General features: G+C 40.3%; 1 protein-coding gene across 8 annotated transcripts in view; it reads right to left on the reverse strand.

Moving 5' to 3' along the window:
* Positions 1-11,567: 11,567 nt before the first annotated feature.
* The window catches only part of SLC22A10 (solute carrier family 22 member 10), a 31,913-nt gene continuing 28,198 nt past the window's right edge, over positions 11,568-15,282 (reverse strand). For 3 of the 8 annotated variants that reach the window (XM_038564205.1, XM_038564202.1, XM_038564206.1), the window contains 3 exons: positions 14,463-14,571; positions 13,553-13,756; positions 11,990-12,076 (listed from right to left, as the gene is read on the reverse strand). In XM_038564205.1, coding sequence (XP_038420133.1) covers positions 12,016-12,076; positions 13,553-13,756; positions 14,463-14,571 — 374 coding nt within the window. In that variant the 3' untranslated portion in view covers positions 11,990-12,015. Of the gene's footprint in view, positions 12,077-13,552; positions 13,757-14,462; positions 14,572-15,282 lie in introns of all 8 variants that reach the window. The other 5 variants (XM_038564209.1, XM_038564203.1, XR_005373657.1 and 2 more) reach the window with 4 other exon arrangements.

Raw genomic sequence — 15,282 nt, forward strand, 5'->3', positions numbered from 1 at the left:
TGAATTTCTTGGCATATAGGTTTTCATAATATTCTGTTAAAATTTTTTGTATTTTCATGATGTTGGTTATTTCTCCTCTTTCATTAGTGATTTTGTTTATTTGGGTCCTCTCTCTCTCTCTTTTTTTGATGAGTCTATGAGTCTGGCTAGAGGTTTATCAATTTTGTTGATCTTTTCAAGCAACCAGCTCCTGGCTTCCTTGATTTGTTCTATTGGGTTTTTTTAGTTTCTGTATCATTTGTTTTTCCTCTGATCTTTATTATTTCTTCCTTTTTCTGGGTTTTGGTTTTGTTTGTCCTTTTTCTAACTCCTTTAGGTGTAAGGTTAGGCTGTTTACTTGAGATTTTTCTTGCTTCTTGAGATAAGCTTGTATTGCTATAAATCTCTCTCTTAGAATCACTTTTGCTGCATTCCAAAGATTTTGGACCATTCTGTTTTCATTTTAGTTCTCATGTAATTTTTTATTTCTTCTTCAATTTCTTTTTTTCTTATGATTTAACATTTTTTATAAATTAATTTTTATTGGTGTTCAATTTACCAACATACAGAATAACACCCAGTGCTCATCCCGTCAAGTGCCCCCCTCAGTGCCCGTCACCCATTCACCCCCACCCCTCCTTCCCTTCCACCACCCCTAGTTCGTTTCCCAGAGTTAGGAGTCTTTATGTTCTGTCTCCCTTTCTGATATTTCCCACACATTTCTTCTCCCTTCCCTTCTATTCCCTTTCACTATTATTTATATTCCCCTAATGAATGAGAACATACACTGTTTGTCTTTCTCCGATTGACTTACTTCACTCAGCATAATACCTTCCAATTCCATCCACGTTGAAGCAGATGGTAGGCATTTGTCGTTTCTAATGGCTGAGGAATATTCCATTGTATACATAAACCACATCTTCTTTATCCATTCATCTTTCTTTTTATTTATTTATTTATTTATTTATTTATTTATTTATTTATTTATTTATGATAGTCACAGAGAGAGAGAGAGAGAGGCAGAGACACAGGCAGAGGGAGAAGCAGGCTCCATGCACCGGGAACCCGATGTGGGATTCGATCCCAGGGCTCCAGGATCGCGCCCTGGGCCAAAGGCAGGCGCTAAACCGCTGCGCCACTCAGGGATCCCCTCCATTCATCTTTCGATGGACACCGAGGCTCCTTCCACAGTTTGGCTATTGTGGACATTGCTGCTATAAACATCGGGGTGCAGGTGTCTGGCGTTTCATTGCATCTGAATCCTTGGGGTAAATCCCCATCAGTGCAATTGCTGGGTCGTAGGGCAGGTCTATTTTGAACTCTTTGAGGAACCTCCACACAGTTTTCCAGAGTGGCTGCACCAGTTCACATTCCCACCAACAGTGCAAGAGGATTCCCTTTTCTCCGCATCTTCTCCAACATTTGTTGTTTCCTGCCTTGTTAATTTTCCCCATTCTCACTGGTGTGAGGTGGGATCTCATTGTGGTTTTGATTTGTATTTCCCTGATGGCCAGTGATGCAGAGCATTTTCTCATGTGCATGTTGGCCATGTCTATGTCTTCCTCTGTGAGATTTCTGTTCACGTCTTTTGCTCATTTCATGATTGGATGGTTTGTTTCTTTGCTGTTGAGTTTAATAAGTTCTTTATAGATCTTGGAAACTAGCCCTTAATCTGGTACATCATTTGCAAATATCTTCTCCCATTCTGTAGGTTGTCTTTTAGTTTTGTTGACTGTATCCTTTGCTGTGCAAAAGCTTCTTATCTGGATGAAGTCCCAATAGTTCATTTTTGCTTTTGTTTCTTTTGCCTTCGTGGATGTATCTTGCAAGAAGTTGCTGTGGCCAAGTTCAAAAAGGGTGTTGCCTGTGTTCTCCTCTAGGATTTTGATGGAATCTTGTCTCACATTTAGATCTTTCATCCATTTTGAGTTTATCTTTGTGTATGGTGAATGAGAGTGGTCTAGTTTCATTCTTCTGCATGTGGATGTCCAATTTTCCCAGCACCATTTATTGAAGAGACTGTCTTTCTTCCAATGGATAGTCTTTCCTCCTTATCGAATATTAGTTGCCCATAAAGTTCAGGGTCCACTTCTGGGTTCTCTGTTCTGTTCCCTTGATCTATGTGTCTGTTTTTGTGCCAGTACCACACTGTCCTGATGACCACAGCTTTGTAGTACAACCTGAAATCTGGCATTGTGATGCCCCCAGCTATGGTTTTCTTTTTTTAAATTCCCCTGGCTATTTGGAGTCTTTTCTGATTCCACACAAATCTTAAAATAATTTGTTCTAACTCTCTGAAGAAAGTCCATGGTATTTTGATAGGGATTGCATTAAACGTATAAATTGCCCTGGGTAACATTGACATTTTCACAATATTAATTCTGCCAATCCATGAGCATGGAATATTTTTCCATCTCTTTGTGTCTTCCTCAATTTCTTTCAGAAGTGTTCTATAGTTTTGAGGGTATAGATCCTTTACCTCTTTGGTTAGGCTTATTCCTAGGTATCTTATGCTTTTGGGTGCAATTGTAAATGGGATTGACTCCTTAATTCCTCTTTCTTCAGTCTCATTGTTAGTGTATAGAAATTCCACTGATTTCTGGGCATTGATTTTGTATCCTGCCACGCTACCAAATTGCTGTATGAGTTCTAGCAATCTTGGGGTGGAGGCTTTTGGGTTTTCTATGTAGAGTATCATGTCATCAGCGAAGAGGGAGAGTTTGGCTTCTTCTTTGCCAATTTGAATGCCTTTAATGTCTTTTTGTTGTCTGATTGCTGAAGCTAGGACTTCCAGTACTATGTTGAATAGCAGTGGAGAGAGTGGACATCCCTGTCTTGTTCCTGATCTTAGGGGAAAGGCTCCCAGTGCTTCCCCATTGAGAATGATATTTGCTGTGGGCTTTTCGTAGATGGCTTTTAAGATGTCAAGGAAAGTTCCCTTATCCCTACACTCTGAAGAGTTTTGATCAGGAATGGATGCTGTATTTTGTCAAATGCTTTCTCTGCATCTAATGAGAGGATCATATGGTTCTTGGTTTTTCTCTTGCTGATATGATGAATCACATTGATTGTTTTACAAGTGTTGAACCAGCCTTGTGTCCCGGGGATAAATCCTACTTGGTCATGGTGAATAATTTTCTTAATGTACTGTTGGATCCTATTGGCTAGTATCTTGTTGAGAATTTTTGCATCCATGTTCATCAGGGATATTGGTCTGTAATTCTCCTTTTTGGTGAGGTCTTTGGTTTTGGAATTAAGGTGATGCTGGCCTCATAGAACGAATTTGGAGGTACTCCATCTCTTTCTATCTTTCCAAACAGCTTTAGTAGAATAGGTATGATTTCTTCTTTAAACGTTTGATAGAATTCCCTGGGAAGCCATCTGGCCCTGGACTCTTGTGCCTTGGGAGGTTTTGGATGACTGCTTCAATTTCCTCCCTGGTTATTGGCCTGTGCAGGTTTTCTATTTCTTCCTGTTCCGGTTTTGGTAGTTTGTGGCTTTCCAGGAATGCGTCCATTTCTTCTAGATTGTCTAATTTATTGGCGTATAGCTGTTCATAATATGTTTTTAAAATCGTTTGTATTTCCTTGGTGTTGGTAGTGATCTCTCCTTTCTCATTCATGATTTTATTAATTTGAGTCTTCTCTCTCTTCTTTTTAATAAGGTTGGCTAATGGTTTATCTATCTTTTTTTTTTTTTTTGGCCTCTCCACCAGTCTCTGCATCGACACCCCATCACACCTTCCTTCTCAAGGAACCATGTGGAAGGCATGGCTGGATGCACACCACCCATACCCTCCATGGGAGGCAGTTTCTCTTGGCTTCTCTTAGGGTGAATCTGATGTGTTTTTTTTTTAATTTATTTTTTATTGGTGTTCAATTTACTAACATACAGAATAACACCCAGTGCCCGTCACCCATTCACTCCCGCCCCCCGCCCTCCTCCCCTTCTACCACCCCTAGTTCGTTTCCCAGAGTTAGCAGTCTTTACGTTCTGTCTCCCTTTCTGATATTTCCCACACATTTCTTCTCCCTTCCCTTATATTCCCTTTCACTATTATTTATATTCCCCAAATGAATGAGAACATATAATGTTTGTCCTTCTCCGACTGACTTACTTCACTCAGCATAATACCCTCCAGTTCCATCCACATTGAAGCAAATGGTGGGTATTTGTCATTTCTAATAGCTGAGTAATATTCCATTGTATACATAAACCACATCTTCTTTATCCATTCATCTTTCGTTGGACACCGAGGCTCCTTCCACAGTTTGGCTATCGTGGCCATTGCTGCTATAAACATCGGGGTGCAGGTGTCCCGGCGTTTCATTGCATTTGTATCTTTGGGGTAAATCCCCAACAGTGCAATTGCTGGGTCGTAGGGCAGGTATATTTTTAACTGTTTGAGGAACCTCCACACAGTTTTCCAGAGTGGCTGCACCAGTTCACATTCCCACCAACAGTGCAAGAGGATTCCCTTTTCTCCGCATCCTCTCCAACATTTGTTGTTTCCTGCCTTGTTAATTTGCCCCATTCTCACTGGTGTGAGGTGGTATCTCATTGTAGTTTTGATTTGTATTTCCCTGATGGCAAGTGATGCAGAGCATTTTCTCATATGCATGTTGGCCATGTCTATGTCTTCCTCTGTGAGATTTCTCTTCATGTCTTTTGCCCATTTCATGATTGGATTGTTTGTTTCTTTGCTGTTGAGTTTAATAAGTTCTTTATAGATCTTGGAAACTAGCCCTTTATCTGATATGTCATTTGCAAATATCTTCTCCCATTCTGTAGGTTGTCTTTGAGTTTTGTTGACTGTATCCTTTGCTGTGCAAAAGCTTCTTATCTTGATGAAGTCCCAGTAGTTCATTTTTGCTTTTGTTTCTTTTGCCTTCGTGGATGTATCTTGCAAGAAGTTACTATGGCTGAGTTCAAAAAGGGTGTTGCCTGTGGTCTTCTCTAGGATTTTGATGGAATCTTGTCTCACATTTAGATCTTTCATCCATTTTGAGTTTATCTTTGTGTATGGTGAAAGAGAGTGGTCTAGTTTCATTCTTCTGCATGTGGATGTCCAATTTTCCCAGCACCATTTATTGAAGAGACTGTCTTTCTTCCAATGGATAGTCTTTCCTCCTTTATCGAATATTAGTTGCCCATAAAGTTCAGGGTCCACTTCTGGATTCTCTATTCTGTTCCACTGATCTATGTGTCTGTTTTTGTGCCAGTACCACACTGTCTTGATGACCACAGCTTTGTAGTACAACCTGAAATCTGGCATTGTAATGCCCCCAGATATGGTTTTCTTTTTTAAAATTCCCCTGGCTATTTGGAGTCTTTTCTGATTCCACACAAATCTTAAAATAATTTGTTCTAACTCTCTGAAGAAAGTCCATGGTATTCTGATAGGGATTGCATTAAACGTGTATATTGCCCTGGGTAGCATTGACATTTTCACAATATTAATTCTGCCAATCCATGAGTATGGAATATTTTTCCATCTCTTTGTGTCTTCCTCAATTTCTTTCAGAAGTGTTCTATAGTTTTGAGGGTATAGATCCTTTACCTCTTTGGTTAGGCTTATTCCTAGGTATCTTATGCTTTTGGGTGCAATTGTAAATGGGATTGACTCCTTAATTTCTCTTTCTTCAGTCTCATTGTTAGTGTATAGAAATGCCACTGACTTCTGGGCATTGATTTTGTATCCTGCCACGCTACCGAATTGCTGTATGAGTTCTAGCAATCTTGGGGTGGAGACTTTTGGGTTTTCTATGTAGAGTATCATGTCATCGGCGAAGAGGGAGAGTTTGACTTCTTCTTTGCCAATTTGAATGCCTTTAATGTCTTTTTGTTGTCTGATTGCTGAGGCTAGGACTTCCAGTACTATGTTGAACAGCAGTGGTGAGAGTGGACATCCGTGTCTTGTTCCTGATCTTAGGGGAAAGGCTCCTAGTGCTTCCCCATTGAGAATGATATTTGCTGTGGGCTTTTCGTAGATGGCTTTTAAGATGTCAAGGAAAGTTCCCTTATCCCTACACTCTGAAGAGTTTTGATCAGGAATGGATGCTGTATTTTGTCAAATGCTTTCTCTGCATCTAATGAGAGGATCATATGGTTCTTGGTTTTTCTCTTGCTGATATGATGAATCATATTGATTGTTTTACGAGTGTTGAACCAGCCTTGTGTCCCGGGGATAAATCCTACTTGGTCATGGTGAATAATTTTCTTAATGTACTGTTGGATCCTATTGGCTAGTATCTTGTTGAGAATTTTTGCATCCATGTTCATCAGGGATATTGGTCTGTAATTCTCCTTTTTGGTGAGGTCTTTGGTTTTGGAATTAAGGTGATGCTGGCCTCATAGAACGAATTTGGAAGTACTCCATCTCTTTCTATCTTTCCAAACAGCTTTAGTAGAATAGGTATGATTTCTTCTTTAAACGTTTGATAGAATTCCCTGGGAAGCCATCTGGCCCTGGACTCTTGTGCCTTGGGAGGTTTTGGATGACTGCTTCAATTTCCTCCCTGGTTATTGGCCTGTGCAGGTTTTCTATTTCTTCCTGTTCCGGTTTTGGTAGTTTGTGGCTTTCCAGGAATGCGTCCATTTCTTCTAGATTGCCTAATTTATTGGCGTATAGCTGTTCATAATATGTTTTTAAAATCGTTTGTATTTCCTTGGTGTTGGTAGTGATCTCTCCTTTCTCATTCATGATTTTATTAATTTGAGTCTTCTCTCTCTTCTTTTTAATAAGGTTGGCTAATGGTTTATCTATCTTATTAATTCTTTCAAAGAACCAACTCCTGGTTCTGTTGATCTGTTCCACAGTTCTTCTGGTCTCGATTTCGTTGAGTTCTGCTCGAATCTTTATTAACTCCCTTCTTCTCCTGGGTGTAGGATCTATTTGCTGTTTTTTCTCTAGCTCCTTTATGTGTAAGGTTAGCTTTTGTATTTGAGTTCTTTCCAGTTTTTGAATGGATGCTTGTATTGCGATGTATTTTCCCCTTAGGACTGCTTTTGCTGCATCCCAAAGATTTTGTACGGTTGTATCTTCATTCTCATTAGTTTCCATGAATCTTTTTAATTCTTCCTTAATTTCCTGGTTGACCCTTTCATCTTTTAGCAGGATGGTCCTTAACCTCCACATGTTTGAGGTCCTTCCAAACTTCTTGTTGTGGTTTAGTTCTAATTTCAAGGCATTATGGTCTGAGAATATGCAGGGGACGATCCCAATCTTTTGGTATCAGTTCAGACCCGATTTGTGACCCAGTATGTGGTCTATTCTGAAGGAAGTTCCATGTGCACTTGAGAAGAATGTGTATTCAGTTGAGTTTGGATGTAAAGTTCTGTAGATATCTGTGAAATCCATCTGGTCCAGTGTATCATTTAAAGCTCTCGTTTCTTTGGAGATGTTGTGCTTAGAAGACCTATTGAGGGTAGAAAGAGCTAGATTGAAGTCACCAAGTATAAGTGTATTATTATCTAAGTATGTCTTCACTCTGGCTATTAATTGATTTAAATATTTGGCAGCTCCCACAGTTGGGGCATATATATTGAGGATTGTTAAGTCCTCTTATTGGATAGATCCTTTAAGTATGAGATAGTGTCCCTCTTCATCTCTCACTACAGTCTTCGGGGTAAATTTTAGTTTATCTGATATTAGGATGGCTACCCCTGCTTTCTTTTGAGGACCATTTGAATGGTAAATGGTTCTCCAACCTTTTATTTTCAGGCGTAGGTGTCCTTCTGTCTAAAATGAGTCTCTTGTAGACAGCAAATAGATGGGTCCTGTTTTTTTATCCAGTCTGAAACCCTGCGCCTTTTGATGGGGTCATTAAGCCCGTTCACGTTCAGAGTTACTATTGACAGATATGAGTTTAGTGTCATCATGATATCTATTCAGTCCTTGTTTTTGTGGATTGTTCCATTGAACTTCTTCTTAAAGGGGAATTTTAAGAGTCCCCCTTAAAATTTCTTGCAGAGCTGGTTTGGAGGTCACATATTCTTTCAGTTCCTGCCTGTCTTGGAAGCTCTTTATCTCTCCTTCCGTTCTGAATGAGAGCCTTGCTGGATCACGTATTCTTGGTTGCATGTTCTTCTCATTTAGGACCCTGAATATATCCTGCCAGCCCTTTCTGGCCTGCCGGGTTTCTGTGGAGAGGTCTGCTGTTACCCTAATATTCCTCCCCATAAAAGTCAGGGATTTCTTGTCTCTTGCTGCTTTAAGGATCTTCTCTTTATCTTTGGAATTTGCAAGCTTCACTATTAAATGTCGAGGTGTTGAACGGTTTTAAATTATTTTAGGGGGGGATCTCTCTATTTCCTGGATCTGAATGCCTTTTTCCCTTCCCAGATTAGGAAAGTTTTCAGCTATGATTTGTTCAAATACATATTCTGGCCCTCTGGCCCTTTCGGCGCCCTTGGGAACCCCAATTAAAAGGTTTTTCTTCCTCAAGCTGTCGTTTATTTCCCTTAATCTGTCTTCATGGTCTTTTAATTGTCTGTCTCTTTTTTCCTCAGTTTCCCTCTTTGCCATCAACTTGTCTTCTATGTCACTCACTCGTTCTTCCACCTCCTTAACCCTCGTCGTTAGGACTTCTAATTTGGATTGCATCTCATTCAATTGATTTTTAATTTCTGCCTGATTGGATCTAAATTCTGCAGTCATGTAGTCTCTTGAGTCCTTTATGCTTTTTTCTAGAGCCACCAGTAGCTGTATAATAGTGCTTCTGAATTGGCTTTCTGACATTGAATTGTAATCCAGATTTTGTAACTCTGTGAGAGAGAGGACTGTTTCTGATTCCTTCTTTTGAGGTGAGGTTTTCCTTCTAGTCATTTTGCTCAGTGCAGAGTGGCCAAAAAGAAGTTGTATTGGGAAAAGGAGAAAAAGAGAGAGAAAGAAGGAAAGAAAAGAGAAAAAGAAAAAAGGAAGAAAAAAAGGAAAAAAGAGAAGAAAAAGAGAAAGAAAAAGAAAGAAAGGTGAAAAAGAAGGGTGGGGGAAGCAATCAGAAATCAAAAAGAAGAAAAAAACAAAAAACCCACGGGGAGTATCTTCTGATTCTGTATACTGTAAGTCCCTTGACTTCCCCTGGAACTTGTCCGTCTAGCTGGTCTTCTGGGGGAGGGGCCTGTTGTGCTGATTTTCAGGTGTTAGCACTTGGGGGAGCTGCTCTGCCCCCTGCCTGGTGCAGGGCTCAGTGGGGGTTGTTTACCCCATGAGGCCGCAGGAGGAACAACCCCAGTGGCTGCGGCAGCTCTGGAACCCTGGATCAGCCCCACAGGAACTCTGAAGCTCTCCGTCTGCAGGGCCTGGAGGCTCCGGGCGGGGCCGCTGATCTGCTCAGCTCGGGGCAGGAGCGTCCTTGCTGTCCTGGGCCCTCCCGGCCTCTGCCTGTCCCGGGGGAGGCCGGATCCCGGGCTGTGTCCCGGTGCCCTGTGCTCCCGGTCTGCGCTGTTGGATTCGAGCTCCCGCCCCGCAGCCCCCTCCGCGGAGCCTCTTCCTCTGCCCAAGCCCCTCCGAGCTGCTCCCGCCCCGCAGCCCCCTCCGCGGAGCCGCCCCCGAGCCCCTCCGAGCTGCTCCGGGTCCCGCCGTGCGCGCTGCAGCCCTTAGGGAGCTCGGCGCACTCTCCCGGGGCGCAGGTGTCTGTTAGTGTCCCCGGGAGCCCGAGGGCATCCCCGCCCTCCCAGGTCCTGCTCCAACTCCCTGCGAGCCCCTTTCCACCCGGGAAGGTTGGTGCAGCTCCTGCTTCTCCGGGACGGGGCACTCCTGTCCTGGGGACACTCGCCCCGGCCTCAGCCCGGCTCCTCGCGGGGCCCCTCCCCCTTGGAGGCCTTTTGTTTCTTTATTTCTTTTTCCCCGTCTTCCTACCTGGATAGAAGCGCGAACTCTTCTCACTGGAGCATTCCAGCTGGTCTCTCTTTAAATCTCAGTCCGAATTCATAGATTTTCAGGATGATTTGAAGGTTATCTAGGAAATTTGGTGGGGACAGGTGATTTGGGGACCCTACTCTTCCACCATCTTGCCCCTCCTCCTCTTCTTCAATTTCTTATTTGACCCATTCATTGTTTAGTAGAATGTTTTTTAACCTCCATATATTTGTAGTCTTTCCGGGCTTTTTCTTGTGGTTGATTTCTAGTTTCATAGCATTGTGATCAGAAAAAATGCATGGTATGACTTCAATTTTTTAAATTTGTTAAAACTTGTTCCATGTGAGCTTGAAAAGAATGTGTATTCTGCTGTTTTAGGATGGAATGTTCTGAATATGTCTGTTAAATCCACCGTTTCCTTGTTGAGTTTCCACTTAGATGATCTGTACCCTAATGTAAGTGGGGTACTAAAGTCCCCTACTGTTATTGTATTTAGTATCAACTGTCTCCTTTATGTTTGTCAATAGCTGTTTTATGTATTTGTCTGCTCCCATATTGGTAGCACATTTACAATTTTTCTATCCTCTTGTTGGATTGTTCCCTTTATTATTATATAGTCCCTTCTTTGTCTCTTATTACAGTCTTTGCTTTGAAGTCTATTTTGTCAATATAAGTATTGCTACCTTGGCATTCTTTTGATGTCCTTTGCATAATAAATGGTTCTCCATCCCCTCATTTCAGTCTTCAGGTGTCTTTCAGCCTGAAATGAGTCTCCTGTAGGCAGCATAAAGATGGGTCACTTTTTTAATCCACTCTGTTGCTCATTGTCTTTTGACTGGAGTATTTAGCCCATTTACGTTCAGAGTTAGTATTGATAGACGCATATTTATTGCCATTTGTGTTGTGTGGTTTTTTCTATAGATTTTCCCTGATCCCTTCTTCTCTTGCTCTTTTTCATGGTTTGTTGGCTTTCCTTAGTGATATACTTGAATTCCTGTCTCTTTATTCTCTTCATATCTATTATTGGTTTTGGAATGGTGGTTACCATTAGGTTGTATATAGTATCACCTGCATATAGCAGTCTATATTAAGTTGCTGGTCATTTAAATTTGAACTCATTCTTTACTTCCCCCTCCACTGACCCATGTTTTACGTATATCATGTCATATTTTACAACTTTTTATTTTATAAATCTCTTGACTGATTTTTGCAGAAATACTTTTACTGCTTTTGTGTTTTTTACTTTTCATAATATCACTTATGATCTTTCTTTTCCACTCAAAGAGTCCTCTTTAATACTTTTTGCAGGACTGGTTTAGTGGTCATGAACCCCCTTAGTTCTTGTTTGTCTGAGAAACACTTTATCTCTCCTTCTATTCTGATTGATAGCCTTGCTGGATAGAGTATTTTTGGCAGATTTTTCCCTTTCAGCACTTGGAATATATCATGCCACTTTCTTCTGACCTGCAAAGTTTCTGCTGAAAAATCTACTGATAGCCTGATGGGGTTTCCCTTGCAGGTAGTTGTCTTCTTTTGTCTTGCTGCCTTAATTTTTTTTCTTTATCCCTACTTTTTGCCACTTTAATTACTATGTGTGTTGGTATGGACATCCTTGGGTTGAATTTGGGGGGAGGGAGGAGGATCTCTGTTTCTCCTAGATCTGGATATCTTCAGATTTGAGAAGTTTTTAGCTATTATTTTTTCAAATAAATTTTCTGCCCCCTTTTCTTTTTTCTTCCATGCTTTTATTTAAATTCCAGTTGATTAACATATAATGTGATATTAATTTCAGATGTACAATATAGTGATTCAACACTTACATACAACAGCCAGTGCTCATCACAAGTTCCCTCCTTAATATCCACATTTACGTAACCCCTTTTCTCTCTCCCAGCCAGCTACATATTAATTCCATGGTTTTACTTTGTTTCTGAATTATTTTGTGTATTAATGATTTACCCATAAATTTGAAACTTTCCCAAAGATATTAGATTGTTCATAGAATTATGTGTTCCCAAAAATTATTTCTTAAACTGCAAATTAATGCAATAAATGTAAATGAGATTAATTTTCCAGTAATATTTTCTTGCTAGTTTGTAGATATAAAAGGAAATTTCTGTATTTTGTTTTTCTTTCATAGTTTTCTTTTTCCTCACCAGTCAGTTCCTGAAAATATCTTAAACTTTTGTCATTTTTACAGAGGAATTTATTTCTTTTACTTTTCTTGAGAATTCTTTGCTGGAAAAACAAAACAGAAACAACCAATCAACCAACCAGTCAACCAAAAAAACAAATATTTTTTTAAAAACAGAAAAGATAAAAAATAGGTTTGTGTGCTTTCTGTGCACAAATACAAATTGATTCTCCACCTATCAGCTTTTTATAATCCAATAACATTCATGACGCATTGATATTAATGTTGGAAAAGTCCCTGCTGCCTGTGCAGATCCAAGAAATTCCTGCAATAAGACCCAAGAAAACAGTTTTAAAAGTTGCTACTCTCACTTGGTCTTTTCAGACCTCTGATCAGTGACATCTTTGGAAACTCAAGAGGAGGATTGACAATCCTAAGGGAACTCCCCCATTTGTTTGAGTTGAATTGTGTTCCCTCCACCCAAATTCATATGTTGAAGTTTTAACTCTCAATATCTCAGAATGTGAAATTATCACATTTGGATACAGTTGTTGAAGATATAATTAATTAAGATAATGTCATACCGCAGTCAGATGGGCCTCAAATCAATATGCCTGGTATCCTTACAAAAGGGAAAATTACAACACGTAGGCATGCCTGGAAGCATGCCATATGAAGATTGGAGTTATGTTGCCACAAGCCAAAGATATACCAGAAGATGGAAGAGAGGCCTGGAACAGACTCTTCCCTAAGGCCTTCAGAGGGAGTGTAGTCCTCCTGACACTTGAGCTCAGACTCCCAGCCTCTAGAACTGTGAGGAAATAAATTTCTGCTATTTAAGTCACTTAGTTTGTGGAACTTGATTATGGAATCCCTAGGAAACTAACATACTATTTTTCTCATTTTAAATATTTTGCTAGTTTCTTACTTGAGGGTAGCCTCAATCTTTTCATTACTTGTGGCAGTGAAATTGTCTGAGTACCAAGACACCTAAACAAGATTTTTTTCTTCTATTATCAAAAAAAAAAAAAAAAAAAACAACAACTTTAACTCTATGTGATCTTCCTAACATTATTCTTTTACTAGCCAGGGCATTTCTTTCCCCTTCATATCCAAGTTTCCTATGGATCTGAGAATCATGAAATACCACCATGAATGTGTGTCTCTTATGAGGACAGGTAGTATGTGCCATCATAATAGAGATAATTTTCATCTCTTCATCATTCTAATTACCAATGAGACGTGCGCAGAGGGGATTTCTGCAATCTAGATTGGAACTCACAGGGGATAGAAGTGACCTTGCCACTAATAATGAAAGGCAGTTACTGGAGATGGAAGTATCTCAGGAAGTAACTGCAATAAATGCCAGTTAGCTGAGAGTGTCCTATTTTATAAGCCTTGGAATAACATTCATTAACTCATACCTGAGGATTGTGGGGATGAGCTCAGACAAGTGGACAGAAAAACTAGTGGCTGAACTTCCTCAGTGATCTGAGGGACTCATGTGGTGGTGTGCCTTTCTCATCCACAGACCTAAGGCGCATGGTTCCTCTGAGGACGTGGCTAGAAGGTTCACTTACTTATTTTTTACATCGTGGATGGTGTCAAGCAGAGGCATTTCCCTGGTTTCAGGTTGGAGGAGGACAGCAAGACCAGCCATGATGGGAAAGACTCCATAGATGATCCAGGGCAAAATGGAAAGATATGCCATTAAGGTCATCAGGAGGGGAGCCAGTACTGCCCCACACCTACTAGCCAGTGTGTCTAATCCTAAAGCTCTTGCCCTGAGGGGTAAACATAACAATCTGGTAAAAATCTGCACATGTAATTTGTGATACATTGTTTTGACTTGATAGAAGATGGAAGACACTAGAACACATTGTTAAATACATAGGTTTTGATGATGAGCACTCATATTTTAGATTTGCCCTATGATTTTCTAGCTATCTTTGTCAGATTCAAAGTGTATTAAGACTCATTTTTGTAATTTTACACAAAATGTTATACATTGCACCTACCCTGATGAGTCATCCAAAAGATTAATGAGATGATGCATTAAACTATTGTTCAGTACAGTGCATGGCATAAAGTCAGCTTTCAATAAACTTTGGCTAAAATGTTGTTAGCATATTATTAATGTTGTAATTACAAATTTTGCTTTTATAATAAGTCTTTCTTTTTCTGAGAGAGAGAGAGCGAGAGTGTGTGTTTGTGTGTGTGTGAGTGTGTGTGTGAAGGTGGGCAGAAGGAGGGAAAGAGCGAATCTTGAGCAGGCTCCATGCTGAGCCATAGCAGGCCTTATGTGGTGCTTGATCTCACAACCTTGAGATCATGACCTGAGACAAAATCAAGAGTCAGACACTCAACCAACTGAGCCCCCCGGACACCGCTATAATAAACAGGTCTTATTGTGTTTATTACTGCAATAAATGCCAGTTAGCTGAGAGTGTCCTGCTTTATAAACCTGGAATAACATTCATAAACTCATACCTGAGAACTGTGGGGATGAGCTCAATCAAGTGGATAGAAAAACTAGTGGAAGAAGCAGCAGCAAAGCTGATTCCCGCACTTGCCAAAGCCACACGCAGGGTCTGCATTTCTGGAGACAGAAAAACCAGTGAGACTAAGAATTCTGGGCTGAAGGAATCAGCATCCACCAAATTTAGCCAGAAAAAAAGACCTTGTAAGTATTGGTTTGTTTAAGATATACTGTAGAAAATTTTGTAGTGTCAGAGAGCACGGAGTGGTTGATAAGCTGAGAAATGTAGAATTGTCAACACAGGTGGTAATAAGCACATAAAATTATCTGGGTTAACTGCAGCGAATCTCTCAGCATATTTCAGCTTTTCTAAAGAAAGAGAAAAGAGGTATGTCTGGCAAAAATTTGCTTTTACTGATTCTGTCCCATATTATATCCCTATTATAGAAGGTGGGACAGCCATGTGGACAGTTACTGAGTCTAAGACTCAGCTCTAAAGTTGACAGCATTACAGTTGTCTAAACATTACAATTAAAGTGCAGAATTTAAAGTGACCAGTCATCCTGGTTTTCCTGTGAATTAGGGGGGTTAGCAATAGGGACTTTCACTGATAAAACCAGGAAAATCCCTGGTAAGCCTGGATGTGTCAGTCAACCTAGTATAGATATCGCATTGTCACGGGGCGGGTAAAGCATGATAGAGTAGTAAAGAACAGGACTACTCTGTTAGTGGACAGGCTGAAGAGAAGCCATATCTAGAAAAATGTTAGACATAAGAAAACAAGAATAGAAAATTCTTTTTGGGAAAAAATGTCAGAATTTGGGAACCAAT

Source organism: Canis lupus, chromosome 18 (assembly GCF_011100685.1).
Source record: "Canis lupus familiaris isolate Mischka breed German Shepherd chromosome 18, alternate assembly UU_Cfam_GSD_1.0, whole genome shotgun sequence".
Taxonomy (NCBI): Eukaryota; Metazoa; Chordata; class Mammalia; order Carnivora; family Canidae; genus Canis; species Canis lupus.